The 20088-nt window shown below is 41.2% G+C and overlaps 1 protein-coding gene across 2 annotated transcripts in view; it reads right to left on the bottom strand.

Moving 5' to 3' along the window:
• LOC148022110 (uncharacterized) overlaps positions 1-13308 on the bottom strand; it is a 60828-nt gene extending 47520 nt beyond the window's left edge. Inside the window, exons 1-4 of one of the 2 annotated variants that reach the window (XM_087697744.1) lie at positions 12924-13308; positions 12393-12724; positions 10717-12013; positions 10315-10614 (exon numbers count right to left, since the gene is read on the bottom strand). In XM_087697744.1, the coding sequence (XP_087553870.1) occupies positions 10315-10614; positions 10717-12013; positions 12393-12724; positions 12924-13016 (2022 nt within the window). In that variant the 5' untranslated portion in view covers positions 13017-13308. Of the gene's footprint in view, positions 1-10314; positions 10615-10707; positions 12014-12392; positions 12725-12923 lie in introns of both variants that reach the window. The other variant, XM_087697743.1, reaches the window with a different exon arrangement.
• Between the last annotated feature and the right edge of the window lie 6780 nt (positions 13309-20088).

Genomic DNA, 20088 nt, shown 5'->3' with positions numbered 1-20088 from the left:
ACAAATGCATCAGTCGAAGGGCTAGGTGTTGTTCTATGTCAAAAGGGCCCCTCTAAATTAAATCAACCAATATATTATGCAAATCGGAAGGTCACTAATAGGGAACGGAACTATACAGTAACAGAGCTTGAATGCTTGACAATGGTGTTTGCACTAGAGAAGTTTCGAGACTATCTATTATCAACACATTTCAAGTTCTATGTAGATCATAAAGCCCTGTCCTTCCTGATGAACAAAGCAGATGTTAAACAACGGCTGATAAGATGGTTGCTTCTATTCCAAGAGTTCGACTTTGAAGTCATCACTAAGCCTCGTCGTTCCCATATCCTAGCCGATCATCTCTCACGGGGCTCTCAAACTGCAAGAGAGGAACAGGATAATCCAAACCTTCCTCATGCTTCCTTGTTTCTAGTTGAAACAGTTACTCCCTGGTATGCAAACATAGCCAACCTCCTGGCAACTCAACAATATCCTCCTAGCATCTCAAGCCGTGAGAAGAAGAAGCTTCTGTTAGAATCAACTTCCTACACCTTGCTAGGCGGTGCACTGTACAAGAGAGGCAAAGATAAAGTGCTGCGAAGATGTGTTGCAGAAGATGAAATCGGTATAGTATTGAAGCATGCCATGACGAACCATGTGGTGGACACTTCGCAGGAGAAACAACAACCAAGAAGGCTCTGTTAGCAGGATACTGGTGGGGCCGACCCTCCACAAGGATGCATATAACTACTGCAAGAGATGTGAATTGGGTAATTTTTTTGTTAATCTTGCTAAGTATAATATAAAGAATTAATTGCAAAAAATAACAATATTTAAAATCCTTTTAACATTCACTAAAAATTGAAAAAAATTTATTAAAAATCCCTAAAAATACAAATTAAATTAAAAAATATATAGAAAATTTCATCAATGCATTTGATTGCTTTTGGAATATTTTATAAGCTGAAAACACCTTCGTACATGATCATCCTATTATTTTTGAATCCAAATGATAAACTTTTAATCTAAATTCATAAAAAAATTATTTTAACTTTTAAAAATAAGTTATTAAATTACAAAATATTTTTTTTTAAAAATTACAAATCCATTGTTGAAGACTGATGGTTTCATTTTCAATTAGGTTTGATTGATACTCTAATAAATTAAATATTTTAAAATAAAAAAATATACAAAAAAACACAAAATACAAAATCAAAACACCTAAGTTACAATAAAAAATAATACTAATAACAATTTCACCCAAATACTAATCAACATTGCCTAAACCAAATGTGATCCCACTAACATTGCCTTGATACTTTTTTTTTTCAAATACTAAGGTGTTTTTGTTTTCAAGTCAGTGGTTTTTGCTTTTTTGTTGGATTCCTTGCATTTGGGACTATTTAGTGTACCCTCGGTCTCTTGCATACACACCCCTACCAGGTATCTATTTTTCATACTTTATTTATTTTGATCATCTCTTAACCACAGTTAATTGTTAAAATGAACTTTATTCATCCACTTTTTCACGCGCACTCATGTCAAATACACATTTTTCTAATAACTTAAAATCAACCCGTCGTTTACTTTGCATGTGCTACGTGTGCTTTAAATGCACTTTAATTTTAAATAAAAATAAACCAATCATCACAAAAATGCACACATTGAAAAAGAAAAGCGATTCAAGCACATTAAATTTTTAATCAATGAATATGCATTTAAAAATCTAAGTCTAGGGATCACAGTCCGAGTTTCATTAAAAGCACCATTTCACATTAATAAATTGTAACTAACAATAGTTACGTCTGTGTGTACTTATTTTGATCGATTTCTTTTGTATAGCTATTTTGTTGTTTTACAAGCATTCACTGTGATTGTCTATGTTTGTGATGTGTGTATATTCCATCTGAATGGCGCCTCAAGCTCCTCCTCCTATTCAGTATATCCCATTGATCAGTAGGATTATTCTTCTCTACTGACTTTTAAGCCTATCGCGAAAGCTAGCCTTGCATCTTTCATGGTTGCTTCACTCCCTTTGATTCCAGACGATCCAGCCCTATGTGATGAGTTTCTTACGTCATACAATAAGAAATGGGGCTTGGTTCGTGATACTTTCATGGTTTTGACACCTAGAGGATTAGGAAAGGCTTTGTCTCTTCCATATAAAGGAGAATCCTTTGTTACAGCCAGACAGTTATTCTCAAATGATGAAATTCTCAAGCTGTTACAAAAGCAGACTAAAAAGCTCCTTGATGTTAAAAAGGTAATTAATACTTCAAGAGTGTCTTTCTCAATGATCACTAATTCTCTCTGGAAGCTAGTCTGTCAATTTCTCCAGGACAGGTTCATGCCTGCCAAAACACCATCTTACTATTTGTCCTAGGAGCTCTTCACAGCTTCCAGGATGGTGTTAAAAGGGATTGCCATTGATTGGAATACTTACCTTCTTACGAAGATAGACCAACATTTTGTCAAAGTAACCAAGGGAATATTACCAATGTAACTTATGGTTCATATTTATATGCTTTCTTGATATATTCCGGCCTTAAGAAGAGTGTGCTACCCCCTTCTCCATCTGATCAAGTTCCTCCCCCTCCATCTTCAAAAGATTTAGAACCTATTGACATAGAGGATCTTGATTCCTCTCTTCCGTTAGTCATTCAGCGGAAGTGCTTAAAACGTGTGGTAGAGAAAGTTCCACCAGTCATTCCTTCAGTAACAGTTCCTGCTACCTTTGGAAGTGACCTCCCTGCCTACCTCACATACAACAATTTATTAAGGGGAAAACGAGAGGGCTCTTTGGAAATATCAATTCCTTCACTGAACAGTTTAGTGTCAAGGAATGCCATTCATTTACTTTGTAACGACATCCAATGTTCCATTGAACTCTCAGTGACAGCTTATGTTCAATAGTTATATGTTTCTTTCTATGAAGAATTGATGCAATCCAAAGACCAGATGCATAAGGCAACCACAGAGTTAGCCTCTACTAAAGACACTCTTACCAATCTGTTTAAGCAGATGAAGCAACAAACACAAAATGATTGAGACCCAGAGAGAAAAGATATCTTCTTTGAAAATTCAGTTAGCAGTGGCTCATTCAGAGGTCACTAGAGTTTCGGAAGAGAAAGAGAAAATGTCCAAAGAAGCTCAAGAGTTAAAGACTCTTTTAGATATGAAACTGTTAGCTTTGCATACTGCTCATAATATATTGAAATCCCAAGCTTCCCAGATTAAGCAGTAGCAGGACCAACTGGCACAGTCACGGTCCATTCCTCCAAGCCCCAATGTTCCTCTTCTATATCTCAGCAGGACTTGGCAGTTCTCCAGAGACAGACCACATTATGTCCGTTGCTTCAAGATAAAGTGAAAAGATTGCAGTCCAAGATGGATTTATTATGATCTACATTTGAGCACTTTCAAGAATATGTTTCTCCCGACCCTTTTTTTTTGTTTACTATCAATTTCAGAAGTTGTCCTTCTATATTAAGCTCTCAACGATAGATCTCTATCTTCCAGAGAATGGTTGGAGTGGGGCTTGGTCTTCTGATTTGCTAACAAAAGTTGTCCGTTGTCGAAGGGTTTGTGAAAGCAAAGTCGCGTCTTTAGAAGACCTTGATAAATTTCAGGATAAAAGATCAAACAGGTGAATAAGCAAGATGAGAAAATAATGTCAAGACTCTGTTTTATTTCTGCCAATAAGAGATTCAAGGTTCAAGAAGAAGAAACCCGAGCAGCCTCTGGATTGCATAGATCATCCATACATTTCAAAGAGAATTTCCAAGAGTATGGTCTTCATCGATGAGTGAGAAAGTGGATGAATGTGAATAATCTTCTGATCCAAGTTCCATCATGATGACTATTTACTGATATTGAGATGGCTTACGGTTAGAAACAGTCTTCAAATTTTCCATATTTATATATTATGTTAGCCTTCAATCTGCCCTGTTCCTGGATCGGTCAGACCCAGAGATAGTCATCAGTTGTGGCTAATAAGTCAGATTTCTGGCACTCTTTATCAGGAACAAACATAATTTCTGTTGGGGAATATGGATAGTCAAAGGAAAGCTTAGAATCTGCCTTGAAATCTCATGTTTTCTCATCAACCATGATGCACAGGCATTAAAAAAACAGCAATAACAATCGGTGAGCTGGAAATTTGGACATCACGACTTCTTTCTTCAAGATAATTTGATGGTCTGGTTCAAAGACTAATGGTACTTGATGGTTTTTCAAGACAAAACTATTGTGGGATGAGCATCTATACACGGCTCTTCATAAAGCATTGCCATGCCATCATCAGTTGTAATTACTGACTGTTATGCTCTCATAGATGACTGTCCTAATTTTCCCCAGAATGACTGTTATTTTTCTCCTTAGGACAGCTCTTCTTCTCCTCAGGACAGCTCTTCTTCTCCTCAGGACAGGTTGTCTCGTGGCTATTGGAAAATGAACCAAGTAGAGATCCAAATAATCCAATTTAAGGTTTCTCAAGCTATCCTCACATGCCTCCCGAACATGTCCATGATCAGAGTTCCAAAGCTTGGTGGTAATGAACAAATCTTCTCTTTTGACTAGACCTTGCCACAGGGCTTCCGCAAGAGCCTCACCAACTTCCTTCTCATTCTTGTAATCAGCTGCACAGTCGAAGTGTCGATAACCGAGGCATATAGCTTCGATTATGAGATTGTGGAGAATCTCCAGCTCTGCGCACCCACACCCAGAGAAAACTTCCCTTTCCCCAAACAACGACATCCTCTTTCGTTTTTTTTTTAGCGGCTCCTAAGTTCGTCTTCAGATTAATAAAGCGGCCCAGAAAAGCTTTTCATCCAGTCTGTGCCCCTTGATTGTTGAGGGCGATTGGAACATATGTTGATTGTTTCTGCCTCCCTGCCGCAATGCAGGGTAAGAATGGATAGTTCAACCGGATGTTGTATTTCAACTCCATGTATTCCTCAACTGAAAGTTCAGATTCATTCCTATTGTCTTCACCATCAACTATTTTCCTTGCAAACTTTTGTTCTGCACACGAACAGTCACTGAATCCAATGATCCTATGAATCATATTCATGTGATGGGAAATACCTTTTACTCCTTTCAAGATTCTTCTTACCCAGTCCCAGTCAAAGCTTCCCAATGAATAAACATCTGATGAATAGACCTGAATCAAGATTTTTGAAAGATTACAAAGTTAACAGCATGACCCCAACGACGTCGAACAAGTTCCAAAACAGTGTGAACCTTTAGTGCCCTTCGCTTAATTTCCATTGCAATGATACCGAAAAGAAGTATTTGTACGGCTGAGCTAGTGGCATACCAAAAAGATCCACTTATTCCATATGTAAAAGTCTCATTCGTTGACTGTAATATAGTTGAAACCCATGTCCAATGGCTGACAACATCTGGACAGACACCCTCTAATTACATGTGATGATAAGAAGCAAGTGCCTTGACAAATGGTCCATGTTCAGCATAACCTTTTTGGTGGATTCCACATCTCGGATACGCAGAAGTACGACATCATATGGTCTTTGAAGATTCCGTGAAAACAGATACCATGTTGTTGTCTTATATGTATCTACGAGGTAATCTGTTAATTTCAGATTATGTAGATTTAGCTTGGTATGTGGGGGATGTGATCTAGTCATTATTGAGCATTGTAGTGAGGAGATGATATACTATTGAGAGAGAGAGAGCCAGAGATAGCCAATTCTATCAAAACAGTGTATTTGTATATGAGAGATTGAGAGAGAAAACTATAAAGACATGGAAGATGAATACTATGTGATTGATTTCCATTCAAAAATGGTGTATTCCTTTATTTCCTTGTTCTATTAATGGATTCTGTGAAGATCTTGAAGATTATGGTTGATTCTATCAAATCCGTGGGAGATACCTACTATGATGCTGCGTAAAGAATTACTGCCTTCTTTGTTTTGGTCATCAAAAGAATGAAATAAAAGCTTGTTGATGTTACAAGATAGATTTTCTTGCAGTAGAATCCCCTTTTCCTTGGTGTTTCTCTTGGGGCTCCATAGAACCACCAGAAGAACCATGGATATCCAAGAAGTGAGTGGCCAGCCCACCACCAAGATACCTCGGAGAGTATCTGATGTCAATGTCGATCATAACAACACCACTTGAAAATAGAGAAAAATCATAGCAACTCTCTGTGTTATGTCACCTATGTCACTCAGGACATACAAGACCAATCTGCCAACCATGTCTCTGAACATAGTACCATGGAATCCCCGCCTTGGGCCAGAATTGCCAAAGTATCCCCTCAAGAAAAGAACAGCCCAGCATGAACCCAGATGTCAAATCCAGACTCTAGGATTTCACTGCCAGACAAGGACGATTCGTAACAGACATCCCTCTCTAGATTCTATGCATCTGTAGAAAAATATAGATGAGACACGCCTGCCCCACCACCACACCCTCTCACACTCTCTCTCTAGCACCGAAGAGTCGTGAGGGATGTCATCATTCCATCGCTAGAAAGCAGCAGAGGAAGGGGCCATCAAGCCCTTCCCACGATCCGAAGAAGCTTATCCCTTCCGTGTCTTAGACTTCTCCATGGCCAGATGATCAGAGTCAAAATCAAAGGCAGATAATGACTTGTCGGAGGAGTCCACATCCTGCTTCGTCTTTTGCTTCTTTTTCTTCTTGGAAGCCACTAACTCTTTGCAATCCTTCCGTAAATGACCTTTCTTGCCACAGTGGTAGCACTAGGCCTTTGACTTCTTCTTCATCAAAACCCTCTCTGAAGTTGCAAGAGCCTCACTTGAACCTCCATAATGTGACAGAAGCCTCCCCTATAGATACAAAGTAGCCTCATACTCAAGTAGAATTGAGAATATATGAAGAAAACTAACAGGAGTGGTAGATGTCTACGCCCATAAAGCATTCCCCACTCCATCAAACTCCCGAGATGGCTTGTAGAGTACCGTACCAACAAAAGGTGCCTCAGATAGGGCAAACTGCATAGTGCGAAGCTGGTCTTGGAGTTAGGTAACTCAAAGTAGAAATGATTGGATCGTATCCTTGGGTTCAAACTTCCGTTGCTGGAGCTGGCCATAGAGAGTAACAACCCTCATGGTGGAAGGAGCCTCGTACATCAATTGCAACTTCAACCATATGTCTGAAGCTGTCGTACAGGAGGTGACCGTCGATAGGACTTCTTTGGAAATACACCGAAGTAATGCCGAATAAGCACGGGCATCATCTGAATCCCATATAAGCATTGCCTCCTTATGATTATCTTCATCAAAATCAGAAGGAACAGGAGAAGATTGTTGAGGACGTACCATAGCTCTGCAAACCACGTACCATAACCACTTCTAAACAAACCAAGCCTTCATCACCGCACTCCACGTGTAATAATCAGGTCATGGATCTTGTCATCAATGGATGTGCAGGAAGGAGCCATCTGTAGAACTTTGGTCAATGTCACCCCCACTATTCATTTGGGTTACTTATGCCATCACCTTGATTTAACTGACTTGCACTTTGCATGGCACCTCACATGTGCACAACTTATTAATGCTAAAGCTAAGCATTACAAATACACCTCCTTGTGACAAACCTCCCCCTTGAAATTCTTGCAACTTCATTGTAAGATGACAAAAGCAAAGCAATACTAAATTGAAAAAAGTAAAGGCATCAGTCATAGAACATCGATCCCTATTGCTCATACTATGCTATTGCCATGGCATGGCAATAATTACAATTATTGGAGAGCATCCGTGAGCTTCTAATTACAATAGCCAACAATCCCATCCCCAAATCTTATGCTATTGGTCCCAACCAAGAAGTAAACTATACGAACAATGCTAATCTGACCACAACCAAAATAATAAGCTCCAAATAACCATCACCAAGAATGGTATTAATCATTGGGCTTTTACTTTTCTAAACAAAGCTTTAATTGGGATATGTGACGGGCCAAGTCCCCATGTAGAATATTTAAGGAATGGGATGAAGTTTAACTATGAAGGCTTGTGAAAAAGGATCATCTTTGCTTAATATTTACTGCACAATTATTCCTTTTTGAAACAAAGAAAATGGCACTTAAGAAATTTAGCCTTGGTTATTAGATGCTTAGAAATTTCCCCTTGTCTTTATTCAAGGGGTGTCCTAAATTTAATCACAATGGCCCTAAACCTACAAGGGTATCTATGTGGGTGCAATACCAAAACATGTCCATGCACTTTTAGTCTTACTTAAAGTTAATAGCTTCTCCACTAGGTTAAATTCTAGGGCAAACACCTATGAACCAAGTTAACATGAAAATGCATCCTCAAATCCTTGTGGAGATGGACCTAAATATAAACCTCCTTAAAGTTGAAGTCATGGAATACCCATTAGGGTCCACTCCAAGCATTTGTAAGATAGTAACTCAGATGTTGAAATATGCAAATAATCAATCAATTGTTGTTCTCTTGGAGGGAGAAGAGGAATTTGTTGTGGTTTCTATTCATGCAAACTGTTCTATTCAAGTAGGGATTAAATTTGGGACTCATAACAAGTTTTTAGATACCCATCGTTCTGATTGAAGCTTTTAATATGGTAGGACATGTGATTTGCTAGAAAATAGTAGTCGTGACTGGATATTAAATCAGTCCATAGCCTAGTTGAGACAAGCCTACAAAAAATCGTTCACGTGGTTCAATAAACAAAAGGGAGACTCTCAAAAAAGCAGCATTAGATAGAGCAAATGTGCCAACTAGTATACAAACCTCTTATGTAAGTGCTTTCTTCAAGGTTTTTAAGGATATTGTCATGCTAGACAATTACCCAAGCCAATTGATTCTATCCAACATTTACCGAATCATTGCGATTAGCTTGTTTCATGGAGACCTTGGACTATTCAAACTTGACTGGGTCAAGAAAAGTTTGAAGGAAATTTGGAACATGACCGTCGTGTATGCCTTCATGCTATGAAGCAAACACAAAATCTTTTGTGAGAGTTACGAGCAGAACCACTTAAAGGAGAAGGAACATTAGAGCTTAAAAATATGCCCAAAGTATACAAGTTGAATAGAAATATTGCTACCCAAGATGAACTTAAGAGAGTTAAATAAAACTTAGACAAGGAGAGGAGATAGAGGCAAGATAAGTCCTCTACATTAGAGCTAAGTAGGCAAGGAGGATCAAAAACCCACGAAGAAAATGTTCGACCCATTGAAGAAAAAGAAAGAGAGATGTTACCTTTGCTCATGGATAACAAAGAGAATCAAGCCAAGGATCAATTCCAATCAAGCCAACTCTTCTTCTTGGATAGTGTGCTAGATGACCTAATTCATCAATAATTACAAGAAGCAAATAATTCACAAATCGAAAATAAATACTTTAGTACTTTAACCTTGATAGCATACACCCGATTGGCCCCAAAACTGGCACCCCTTGTGGTATTTCTTTAACTTGTATTGCACAAATCTATATCACATTGAGATGTAGACTAACCTCCCTACAAATTTGGGCTCCTTGGATTCTCAATTTTAAAGGGCCTATTCAATGTCTAAGATCAAGATTATTACTAGGCACCTACTAGCACCTATCCAACATAACTTGTCACAACTTTTGCTGATGTTCCCCTTTGCCCAACTTTGGTTTTGGACTATCATTGTGCCAAAATTAACTTGCACTTCACATGTACACCTCCCATGTGCACAAGTTGATTAAACTAAGTGATAAATTTACATGTCTCCATGACACTCATCCTCACATCTATGGTATCCCTCTTAGAGCAATGCCTCTACGCTCTCACCCTCAAAACTTAATGACTCTATAGATGAACTTAAAAAGGGTACAAGTCCACGCCTAGATAGACTCTTTTAAATGAGTTATATCAAGAATTTTAAGAAATTTTCATACCTCCCATGCTAGCTATGTGGAAGGCATCTCTCTCATATGGAGCTCTCACCCACAATACCAAACAATGTAGAAGTAACAAACCCGATTCATAAAAACGAGGATAAGACATTGCTATGAAACCTGAAGACCTATAACCCACAAGATATTCACTAAATCACTATGAAAAATTCTTCCATTTAGCTAAAATTTCTCCTTGGCATATGAGGCCATCTAGACACCTATATAAGTAGAGAACGCAAGGCTCTTGTCAAGGGGATATGTATCCTTGATTCCATCATAGTCCTATGGGATGGAATGGAGCATCCACAAGATACAAAACAAGATTCTATTTTCTTTTAAATAGACTTTTATAATGCATATGATGAGTCAGAGCAAGACTTCAAATTTTTAGTCATTATAACTTTTAGACACACCTAACTACTAAGATACTCAAAAAAGTATTCAGATAAAGGGAGATACCTTTGGGGTACTTGCAACGGCAAAGGTGGTTGGACCCGACAAGAAAAGAACTTTCAGCTCTTTGAGCTTTGCTATCCAAGGAAAGACTCGCTCCTGGAATTGTGGTTCGTCACAAAAACCTTTGCCTAGCTGCAAGAGACGTACTCTGTGGCAATGCCTAATGATCGTTCCGAAAAAATAGTCCACAGGAAAATCTTTTGAATCTAAATCTTCTAGCATGAGATATCGGCAATCTTTCATTTGAAAACTGGTAGGATAGTGACCCGGCTTTGCCCATTCTTGGAGATTAAAATATCGGACCTATAAAAAAATCACGACAAATTTCGTTTTCTGTCATTAGTATGAACGAAATCATTGGTTACTAACATTGACACTCGGACATGAGAAACTGACCAGTGACACCTGCATTCCATTTTCGCATGGATCATATTCATGCTCGGATGTTGGCGCAGGTAGAATTGCTATGCTTCTCTCCGTTGCCATTTGTCGGGCCACAAGAACCAGCAGATCGTGAACCACCAGACGACTCGTTCCCCAGAACTTGTCTACACGTACAAGTGATTGCTCGACTAGAGACTCAAGGTAGTCCTCTTCCTTCATGGCATACTTGACAGTGTCCACATTGAAGTGCTTGTTGCGGTTGAAAAATAGAGCGATGTCCAAGAACGCATCTTGGAGCCCCTTGCTCTGGAACGTGATGCTTGCCTTGAGCTTCTCGAACACCCTGCCCTTTGCACACGAACGCGGCAGGTCCTCAGCTGCTCTCAATTTCTCGCACACGGGTCTCCAACGACTTTTCACACGCTTGCTCTCGTCTTTGAAGAAACCACCATACACGACCAGCGCCAAAGGAAGCCCACTGCAGAGAGGAACCAGCGTTTTCACCAGCTCATCGTCACTCGACAGTGGCCTGCTCTCCCCTTCCTTGGACGCGCTCTTCAGAAACAGCTTCACCGCATCTTTCTCCCGCAGCAACTCCAGCTCATAATGCAGGTAGCCCCGCTCTACCTCCTCCTTGCTCTTGAAGCACATCTGCCCCAGCCGTCTCACCAACTCCTGATTGCGGGAAGTGATCAAAATGTAGCTCCCACCCGGAAGCACATCGGCAAGCTTCTCTGGCAACAACTCCTCCAGATGCTCCCACTCCCACACATTGTCTAGGAAGATGCAGACTGGCTTCTTGTCTGATTGGTGGCTTGCAAAGAGGCTTTTCAACTCAGATTTGCCCTGAGCTGCGGAGGAGAATTCCAGTCTAGAGCCACCAGTGAGCTGGCTGAAGAGGCTCTCTTGCAATTTTGTGGAAGGTGGTGGGGTCATCCCCACCTCTAGGGTGGCTATCTTGTGCCGCTGTGGCACAGTACCATGCTTCAAATGGTGATGTACAGCATTCATAAGTGTGGTCTTTCCAATGCCGCCTTGACCATGCAGGCCCACCACTCTTACACTTTCGTTCCCTGATGTGTTCGTCCTAAGGAACCGCATCACCTCCGATATCCGCAGATCCATCCCTGCATCCAGATGGGCCGGTAGTTCTGGGGAACTGTCAGATGGGCGCTGGACTCGAAGGGAGATTATATCGTCCAAGATCGAGTGTATCCTAGTCGAAACCGTGCTCAGGATAGCAGCAGCACCTTGGAGTTTTTGCGCATCACATTTAGCGCATACCAGAGCACGCAAGTAGCTTGTGCATTTCCACCATCTGCTATGAAACAACACGACGTCACCATCACATATCATTAGACAATTAGCATTGCATATCATTAGAGAGCCTCTCTCTCTCTCTCTCTCTCTCTCTCTCTCTCTCTCTCTCAAACATACTTGCACTGTCTCGCTGCAAAAGTCGGATTCAAGTAAATAAGCATAAGTCCATAATAACCAATAGATACTCAGCAGCAGCTAGCAGACTATGCCATTAGATCAATCAAAAATGGTGACACAAAGAAAGCATATTTGCAGATCCCCTGCTTCTGACAGTTACCAGTTTTTGGGGCTTGCATGAAACTAATTGAATGAACACAAATCAGGCGCGACACCATGTAACTTGACATGAAGGTGCAGATCAGGGGGACAGTACAAACCCAGACGCAGGCGTCCTTTGCAGGTCATCCACTACCGCTGAAATCACGAGTAGCTCCTTGGTAACGCGGTCAAACTCGTTTTGAATGGTATCAGGCAACGATCCGAGGCCCTCGAGCCTGTGAAGCTGCTCCTGCGTTTGTTGGAATCGGACGTGCAGCGACACTTCAGATGACTTATTGTCATGCGCCTGAAGGGCGGAGTCCGCTAGAAAGAGGACCGATTGGAGGGCCAACCCCACTGGAGATGGTAGCACGCCGGCCAGCTTGCTAGCACTTTCCGTCAGCACTCTTGCCACGTCCGGGCTGAACGTTTCCGACGCGCCAGCTCGCAGCTGGATCAATGTCACAAAACGATATTCGTTGATCAGTAGCAGCCCATCATTGTCGTCGTCGTCATCATACAGGAAAGATCACGAATGCTACTGTTAATTATAATATATGATGCTAATCTGCAATGATCTACTTGATGGAGTAATCATTCATGCGACCTTGATGAGATTATTGATGATAGTAGACATGAATTAATGCTACCTGGCTACGGATCTCCCGGAGGTTTAATTGTTCTCTGAGCGACGTAAGGTGCTCGTGGAAACGAGCGTTGATGGTCCCCTGCTGTCCAGCCATAGTAATGGTGGTGGGCAACGAAGATTAAGGACGACGAAGGAGGAGGAAGAGGAGGAGCAGGAACAGGAGGAGGAAGAACAGAAGGAAGAAATGATGATGACGACGATGATGAAGATAACAGGAGGAGGACGAACAGAAGGAAGAAATTATAACAGGAGGAGGAAGATAACAGGAGGAAGAAATTATAACAGGACGACGATGATGAAGATAACAGGAGGAGGAAGAACAGAAGGAAGAAATTATAATGATGAAGAGAACATTTGATGGTTTGTTACTCGCTAGAGAGAGAGAGAGAGAAGGAAGCGTGCTCCTTTTACGAAAAAAAAAAGAAGGAAGCGTGCTTGACCAAAATACTGAGAGAAGGAAGCGTGCTTGACCAAAATACTGTGACGCTGACAACACGGTATTTACGCATCTAATGTGTGTATTTTCTACCCACGTATTTCCGGACCTTCAGGTGTGTGTCCATTTTGTTGTTTCCCACGTTAGGGTGCGCTGCAAAGGCAATATCTGGACGAGTAGCTATCATGGCATACATAAGACTGCCCACTACGGATGCATAGGGAATCTTGGCCATCTCGGCCCTCTGCTCATCTGTCTGCGGACAATCAGCCTTTGATACCTTCACATAAGAAGGCAATGGATAGCCAATAGGCTGTACGTCCTGCATGTGGAAGCACTCAAGGACTTTATGAATGTACTCCCTCTGTAACAAGTAGAGGAGTCCCTGATGCCTGTCGCGTCTAATGCGCATACCAAGTATGTGAGCGGATTGTCCCTGATCTTTCATCTCAAAGCTCTTCTTGAGCTGAGCCTTAAGAGCATCTATATCATCCACATAGAGTACCAAAATCAATAAAGAACCATCACGAGCTTTCTTCGTGTAAAGACACTGATCCATAGCACTCCTGTTGTAGCCCTGTGAGTGACTGCATAAAGGCATCAAACTTATGATACCACTCCCTAAGTACATGCTTTAAGATATAAAGACTTTTCTTCAATTTGCACACTAGGTGCTCCCTGTCAGGTTCTGCAAAGCCCTTAGGCTACTCCATATAAATCTCATCATGCAAGTCTCCATTTAAGAAAGCCGTCTTGACATCCATCTGGTATAAATCCAAGTCAAGCTGAGCAACCAAAGCCAGGACTAAGCGTAGGGTGGTCATCTTCACCACATGAGAAAAGACCTCATCAAAGTCCACACCATGCTCCTGCTTAAAACCATTTGCTACCAATCTAGCCTTGTATGCTGGCTTGGGGTATCCAGGGGTACTTTTCAGCTTGTATACCCACTTGCATGGCAAAGCCTTCTTGCCCTTAGGCAAGGAAATCAAATCCCAAGTCTCATTCTTATACAAGGAATCTATCGCAGACTGCATAGCCCTCTCCCAGGAGTGATTGTCACCCCTACGCATATCCTCATCATAGGTGAAAGGCTTTCCTGCATCTGTAACCAAGACATAATGCATCGAGGACTGAAATCTATCAGGTGGATGTCTATCTCTAGTAGACCGTCTCACGGCAGGCTCTGCTGCCTATCCAACTACCTATCCGATACCTTGACCATGAGCATCTGCTACAGCTGTAGGCTGTCAACTGGCTGTGCCGGAGCTCTCGACTCCTCTTGAAATATGACCTTGCGGATCTCAACAACTTTCTCAGGTTGTTGATGCATCTTGTCTTCATGGAAGACTACATCATGATTGCGGATAAATTTCCATGCCTGCGGATCCTAGAGACAGTAACCCATCTCGCCTTCATCCCCATAACCAAGGAAAATGCATTTGACACTCTTAGGATCTAGCTTACTTCTCTTGTCCCTTGGCACATGGCAAAATGCCTCACATCCAAAGACATGAAGATGCGTATAAGAGGGAGGTTTTCCAGTCCATACCTCCTCTACAACTTGGAAATCCAAACCACTAGAAGGTGATTTGTTTATGACATGCACAATTGTACTAACTGCCTCAGCCCAAAAGCTCTGTGGTAGGCCTACATGGCTAAGCATACTGCGTACACGCTCCTGGATGGTTCTATTCATCCACTCAACCAAACCATTCTAGGGAGGGGTGTAGGGGGTGGTCAATTGACGCTTAATACCCCGCTCATCACATAACTGCTCAAAAGCACGTGAGACATACTCACCCCCATTATCTGTTCTTAGGCATTTTAGCCTATACCCAGACTAGTTCTCAACCAATGCAAGCCATCTCTGAAACACAGCCAAGACATCGGATTTCAGCTTAATGGGATAAGCCCAAACTTTCCATGAAAAATCATTTATGAACGTAACAAAATACTTTGCACCACCCATAGACTAACAAAGGCATGGGCCCATAGACATCCAAATGTACCAATGCCAAGGGCTCACTCATGTGTGGCCTACCATACTTCTTATGCATAGACCTAGTCTGTCTACCATAAAGACAATGTCATGTGAATCAAAACATGCATAATCAGGGGGCGGTAAGTACTGCAAACCAGAAAGCATTTTCATTCCTTTCAAAGACATATGGCCAAAACGGGCATGCCAAAGAGATACATGTGGGATAGAACCCACAGACAAAACATGATCAAGGTAAGAAGCGGATACAATCAAGGGATAGAGGCTGCCAGCCTTGGCACCTCTCGCAATCACAAGTCTGCCAGGAGTGATCTTCTATGCAGAGTCTCCAAAAGATACATGATAACTTGCGTCATCAAGCTGTCCAGCTGACATGAGACTATGTGTCAAAGCAAGTACATGATGTACATCCTGCATAACAAAACTACTGCCAGAAGGAAACTGTAGCCTAACATCACCAATGCCCACAATATCAAGAGAGTTGTCATCACCCAAGCGCACAAAACCCAAAATAGTACGGTATGAATGAAACCACTCTCGACAAGGTGTCACATGAAAGGACGCACCTGAGTCCAAGAGCCAACACTGTGCATACATAGAGTGTATCTATGTCATCTGCCAAGCACTAGAAGAAGCTACAAGGATATAATCATCATCATCAACATCCTCAAGCTGCATAACATTGATCTCTTCAATTTTAACACTAGACTTTGTAGGCACTATGCTGCGATCAGAAGACTTATCCTGCATCTTGTCTTATCCCTCATCTTTGCGCCTTTCATTGCGCAATTCATGGCATTGTGGTCTAATATGGCCCTTTTTCCCACAATGGTGACAAGTAACATCTGCATTCCTGCCATGGGATTTGCTACGCGACTTCCCACAAGACGGACCGAGATTTCTGAGAATCCCGTCCACGGCCATTGCCACTGCCACTGCCACTGCCATGCTTTCCATATCCATCATCCCTGCCTCTAACTGTCATAGCATGCGACACATGAGAGGCATCCAAATTCTTACGGTTAACCTCTTCCTGCAGAAGAGCACTCTCAATATCAGATAATTTTAAGGTAGCAGTAGAGACACATAATGCAGTACAGAATACATCCCATGACTCATTAAGAGTACCAAGCAAGAAAAGAGGAGTGACATCCTCTGCAAAAGTGATGTCCTGCGAAGTCAAGTTCTTGAGTATATAATGGAACTGGCTCAAGTGAGCAGACATATGCACATTCTCCTTCATGCGCAGATCCATAAGTTGCTTCAGCCAATACATCTGACTCGCTGGACTTTTCTTATTATAGAGATTCTTGATTTTATCCCATAACTGCCATGTACTCTGTTCTTCCTCAAATACATTGTAATGAACCTGTTATGTGAGAGATAATACAATAGTGGACTTGCATAACTCATCAAGCTCAAGCCATTCCTCATCTGGCATAGCTGCAGGTGGATGCCCGCTCAACCTCAAAAGTTTGATTTGCGATTTTTGCACCAATACCTACCAAATCTGGCTCTTCCAATAAGAGTAATTTGTACCATCAAGCTTAGTGATGTTGAAAATAGCATGTTCAGTGGACGAACTCGCCATAATGTAGGCTGGAAGACTGTAAACAATTCAAAACTACTTGCTGTTTACTGCAAAAAATGACCAAAATCGAGAGAAAATGGCGAGAAAAGTGTAACCAAAGCTACTGCCCACCAAGTACTAGTGAAAGTACATCATTTCAAAATATTTTAGCATGAAAAATCCATGTCAATCCATACATAGATGCTTGCTATAATAAATTACAGATTTCAGTAAATGAGAGCTAACAGTGCCAAAATCAGATTCCAAGTCAATCAGATACTGCCAAGACCAAAGCTGGCATCATAAGGCTCCAAACAATGTAACTAGCATGTAGTAATGGCATAGGCTAAGCATTTCAGGACCGGTTAGACATAAGCAACATACATGCCATAAGTACATCCAAGACAGAGTATCCAAATGCTTTGCAAAGCAAGCTTAAGCTCAACCAACGATCCCGAATCAAAATCAAGCTCTATGTCGAGCCCCAATTGTCAATACATCACCATATGTGCTCGAAACATAGCCCGAAAAGCATAGGCATAAGCATACATGAGTAAAATGATTGCAGCCCAACTGTGTACAGTAGTGATTTACTATTCAAAACTGAGAATTTCAGCATCAAAATCAGATCCAAATGGTTGCCAAACAATAGGCATACATTCCCCTAACATCCGGGCATCAAACGGGACCAACCGGGCATCAAATGACAATGCCAAACAAGCTATAGCATCAAATGTCAGTGTAACACTGTCATAAACTGCCTGTGGACTGTTATGATAGTCTCAAAACAGTGTTAAATCAGTCCAAATCCTATGCCAATACATCAACCATCAAAACCAAGCATCAAAGCATGTTCATATGCCTGAAATGGAGCCTTTCCAAGTGCCAATGGAGGGGGAGAGCTGTTGTTATGACTGTCAATGCTGAAGACACATATGGGAGGGCTACATGATTCTACCAATGCTGGTCCTGGGGCTGCAAAAAATGGTGGCCAAGCTTTGGAGGGGTTCGGTTAAAGCCAAGGAAGGCCTCAAACAAGCTCCAGCAGGGGAGAGCAGGCCACATATGAAATGAGAGCTGGGAGTGTAATGGCTGCCATGTTTCAAGAGGGCTGAAAACTGAGGTAAACCCTGTAAAGAGTGAAGCAATACCTCTGTGTGAATGCCTTGAGGGTGTCCAAAGGGGCCAGGAAGGTGCTCGAGAAGCCCGGGAGTGATGAGAGCTCAAAGGAGTCGGATATGGCTGCCAAGAAGGAGACCCAATGCGAGTGGGGAGTCGACGGGAAGCTGAGAATGCCACGAACCAAATTCAAGAGTCAAAAGTCGTGCTCTGATACCAGTTGAAAGGTGAGAAGGATCGAAGCTTGCACTCGAAAGCTATGGCGTGAGAGCAAGAGCAAGAAAGAGAGAGACAAGAAATGGGAACTCCAATAGTCACAATGTGTAACTGGGCCTTCCTTTATTCAAATTGTCACTAAAAGAATAAAGAATAAAGTGATGGTGAGACGGGCGCCCGCCACCTGCAGTGTGCATTGGCGGTGACTATCAGTGTAGTAATATACGGGTGGCTAGGCGGAGGTACCTTTATCCCCAACACCTTGGGGGCGGTGTCTATTGGCTATTAGACCATAATGATGACTATATAGATTACTTTGGTCCTTGGTGGCTTAGAAGAAAAGATGGATGGCACACCATCCATATCCTATAAGTCAGTTTGAGCTTCAAGTCATTTAGGGTTTGCATTAAGTCCTTGAAGTTGTGGATATATAAATTTGTTTAGCTCATAGACTCTCTTGCATAGTCTCCTATTTACTTAGTTATATAATTCTACTTTTCTTCTCTTTTGATTTAGGTGGCTTTACTATAGGCTAGGGATTGTGATTGATGCTCTCCCCTCATGGTATGCTATGCGAAGGATGAGGATAAGAGGATAGATTTCAAACAAGTGGCATTGTATTCTCCTTACTCTCATTTGGGTTTGCAAATAGTGCTTCATTGTGGGACCTTTGACATTCAAAAAGGTGGTTTTCACATACAATAATGCACATGCCAATCAAAAGGTTGTGCCAATGTAATGAGACACTATAGGAGTCATATGTGAACTAGGTGCAAAGGTTCATCATAGTCCATCCCATGCCATTGGACATACTCTCTAGCAACAAGCCTTGATTTGCAATAGTCAATACTACCATTCGATTTGCATTTGATATTATAGTCCCACTCTATACATGTGATATGCTTGTGTGCAGGCAAGTCACGCAACTCCCATGTGTCATTGTTGTTAATGGATTTCATTTTCCACTATATGGCTATTATCCAATGCTCATTATTTGAAACATTCTTAAAAGAAATCGGCTATTCATTGCATCCTGTAGCAATAGCTCATCAATAGCATCTTAAAAGGAAATTATGCCATGTCTTGTGACAACTACTCTTGCTTTACTAAGAAGCGGAGCTTGATGTCGTGCAATGTGTCTAGCAGCAATCTCAAGATTGTTGTAGACTCCTTGATAGTAATCCTCAATTTAGCTACTACATCACTATCGTCTATATGATCAATGGGCTAAAACTTAAACCAATTTTGAACAAATAAATGCTATGGATATTGTTGCATTATTATCTCAATAGGTTGTTGAAAATGGTTATGCTCTAGTTTAAAAATTCAAAGCAAAGGCAATTATGTGTCAAACACATTTGGTGGATCCACATGAGGTTGCTTTTTGCATTGTAATAATGGTTAACTTGCATGTTTAGCTAATTTTAAATCTTTAGTGATATTAAGCAGTTTGTTGAAGCTGTGAGATGTCACTCTTCAAGGGTTGGTAAAGATAGCACGTTTTGCTTTCTATAGTATACGTCACAAAAATGTATTATTTTGTTACCTTCTTTCATGTGTCTTGTGTCAATGTGATAATAGCACCAAGGTATATGCCAAACATCCCACCACATGCATGTAATTCACCATAGGATCTTCTCCATTACAAGCCTCTTATAGCAATCCAATGCTTTAGTTGGGGTAGCGATTAAGGATATAAATTGAACACTTGACTACTTCCATCTAAAAATTTTAAGAAAGCCCTTTATGAGTAAGCATGCATCTTAAAATCTCCAAGATCAACTCACTTTCCTTTCAACCACACCATTTTGTTGAGGTGTGTA

The sequence above is a fragment of the Lygodium microphyllum genome, chromosome 17 (genome assembly GCF_053477565.2).
Source record: "Lygodium microphyllum isolate KBCC chromosome 17, Lygodium_microphyllum_v1.1.10, whole genome shotgun sequence".
Lineage (NCBI taxonomy): Eukaryota > Viridiplantae > Streptophyta > Polypodiopsida > Schizaeales > Lygodiaceae > Lygodium > Lygodium microphyllum.
Note: the sequence above shows the minus strand (reverse complement) of the source record. Positions and strands in the feature narration are given on the sequence as shown.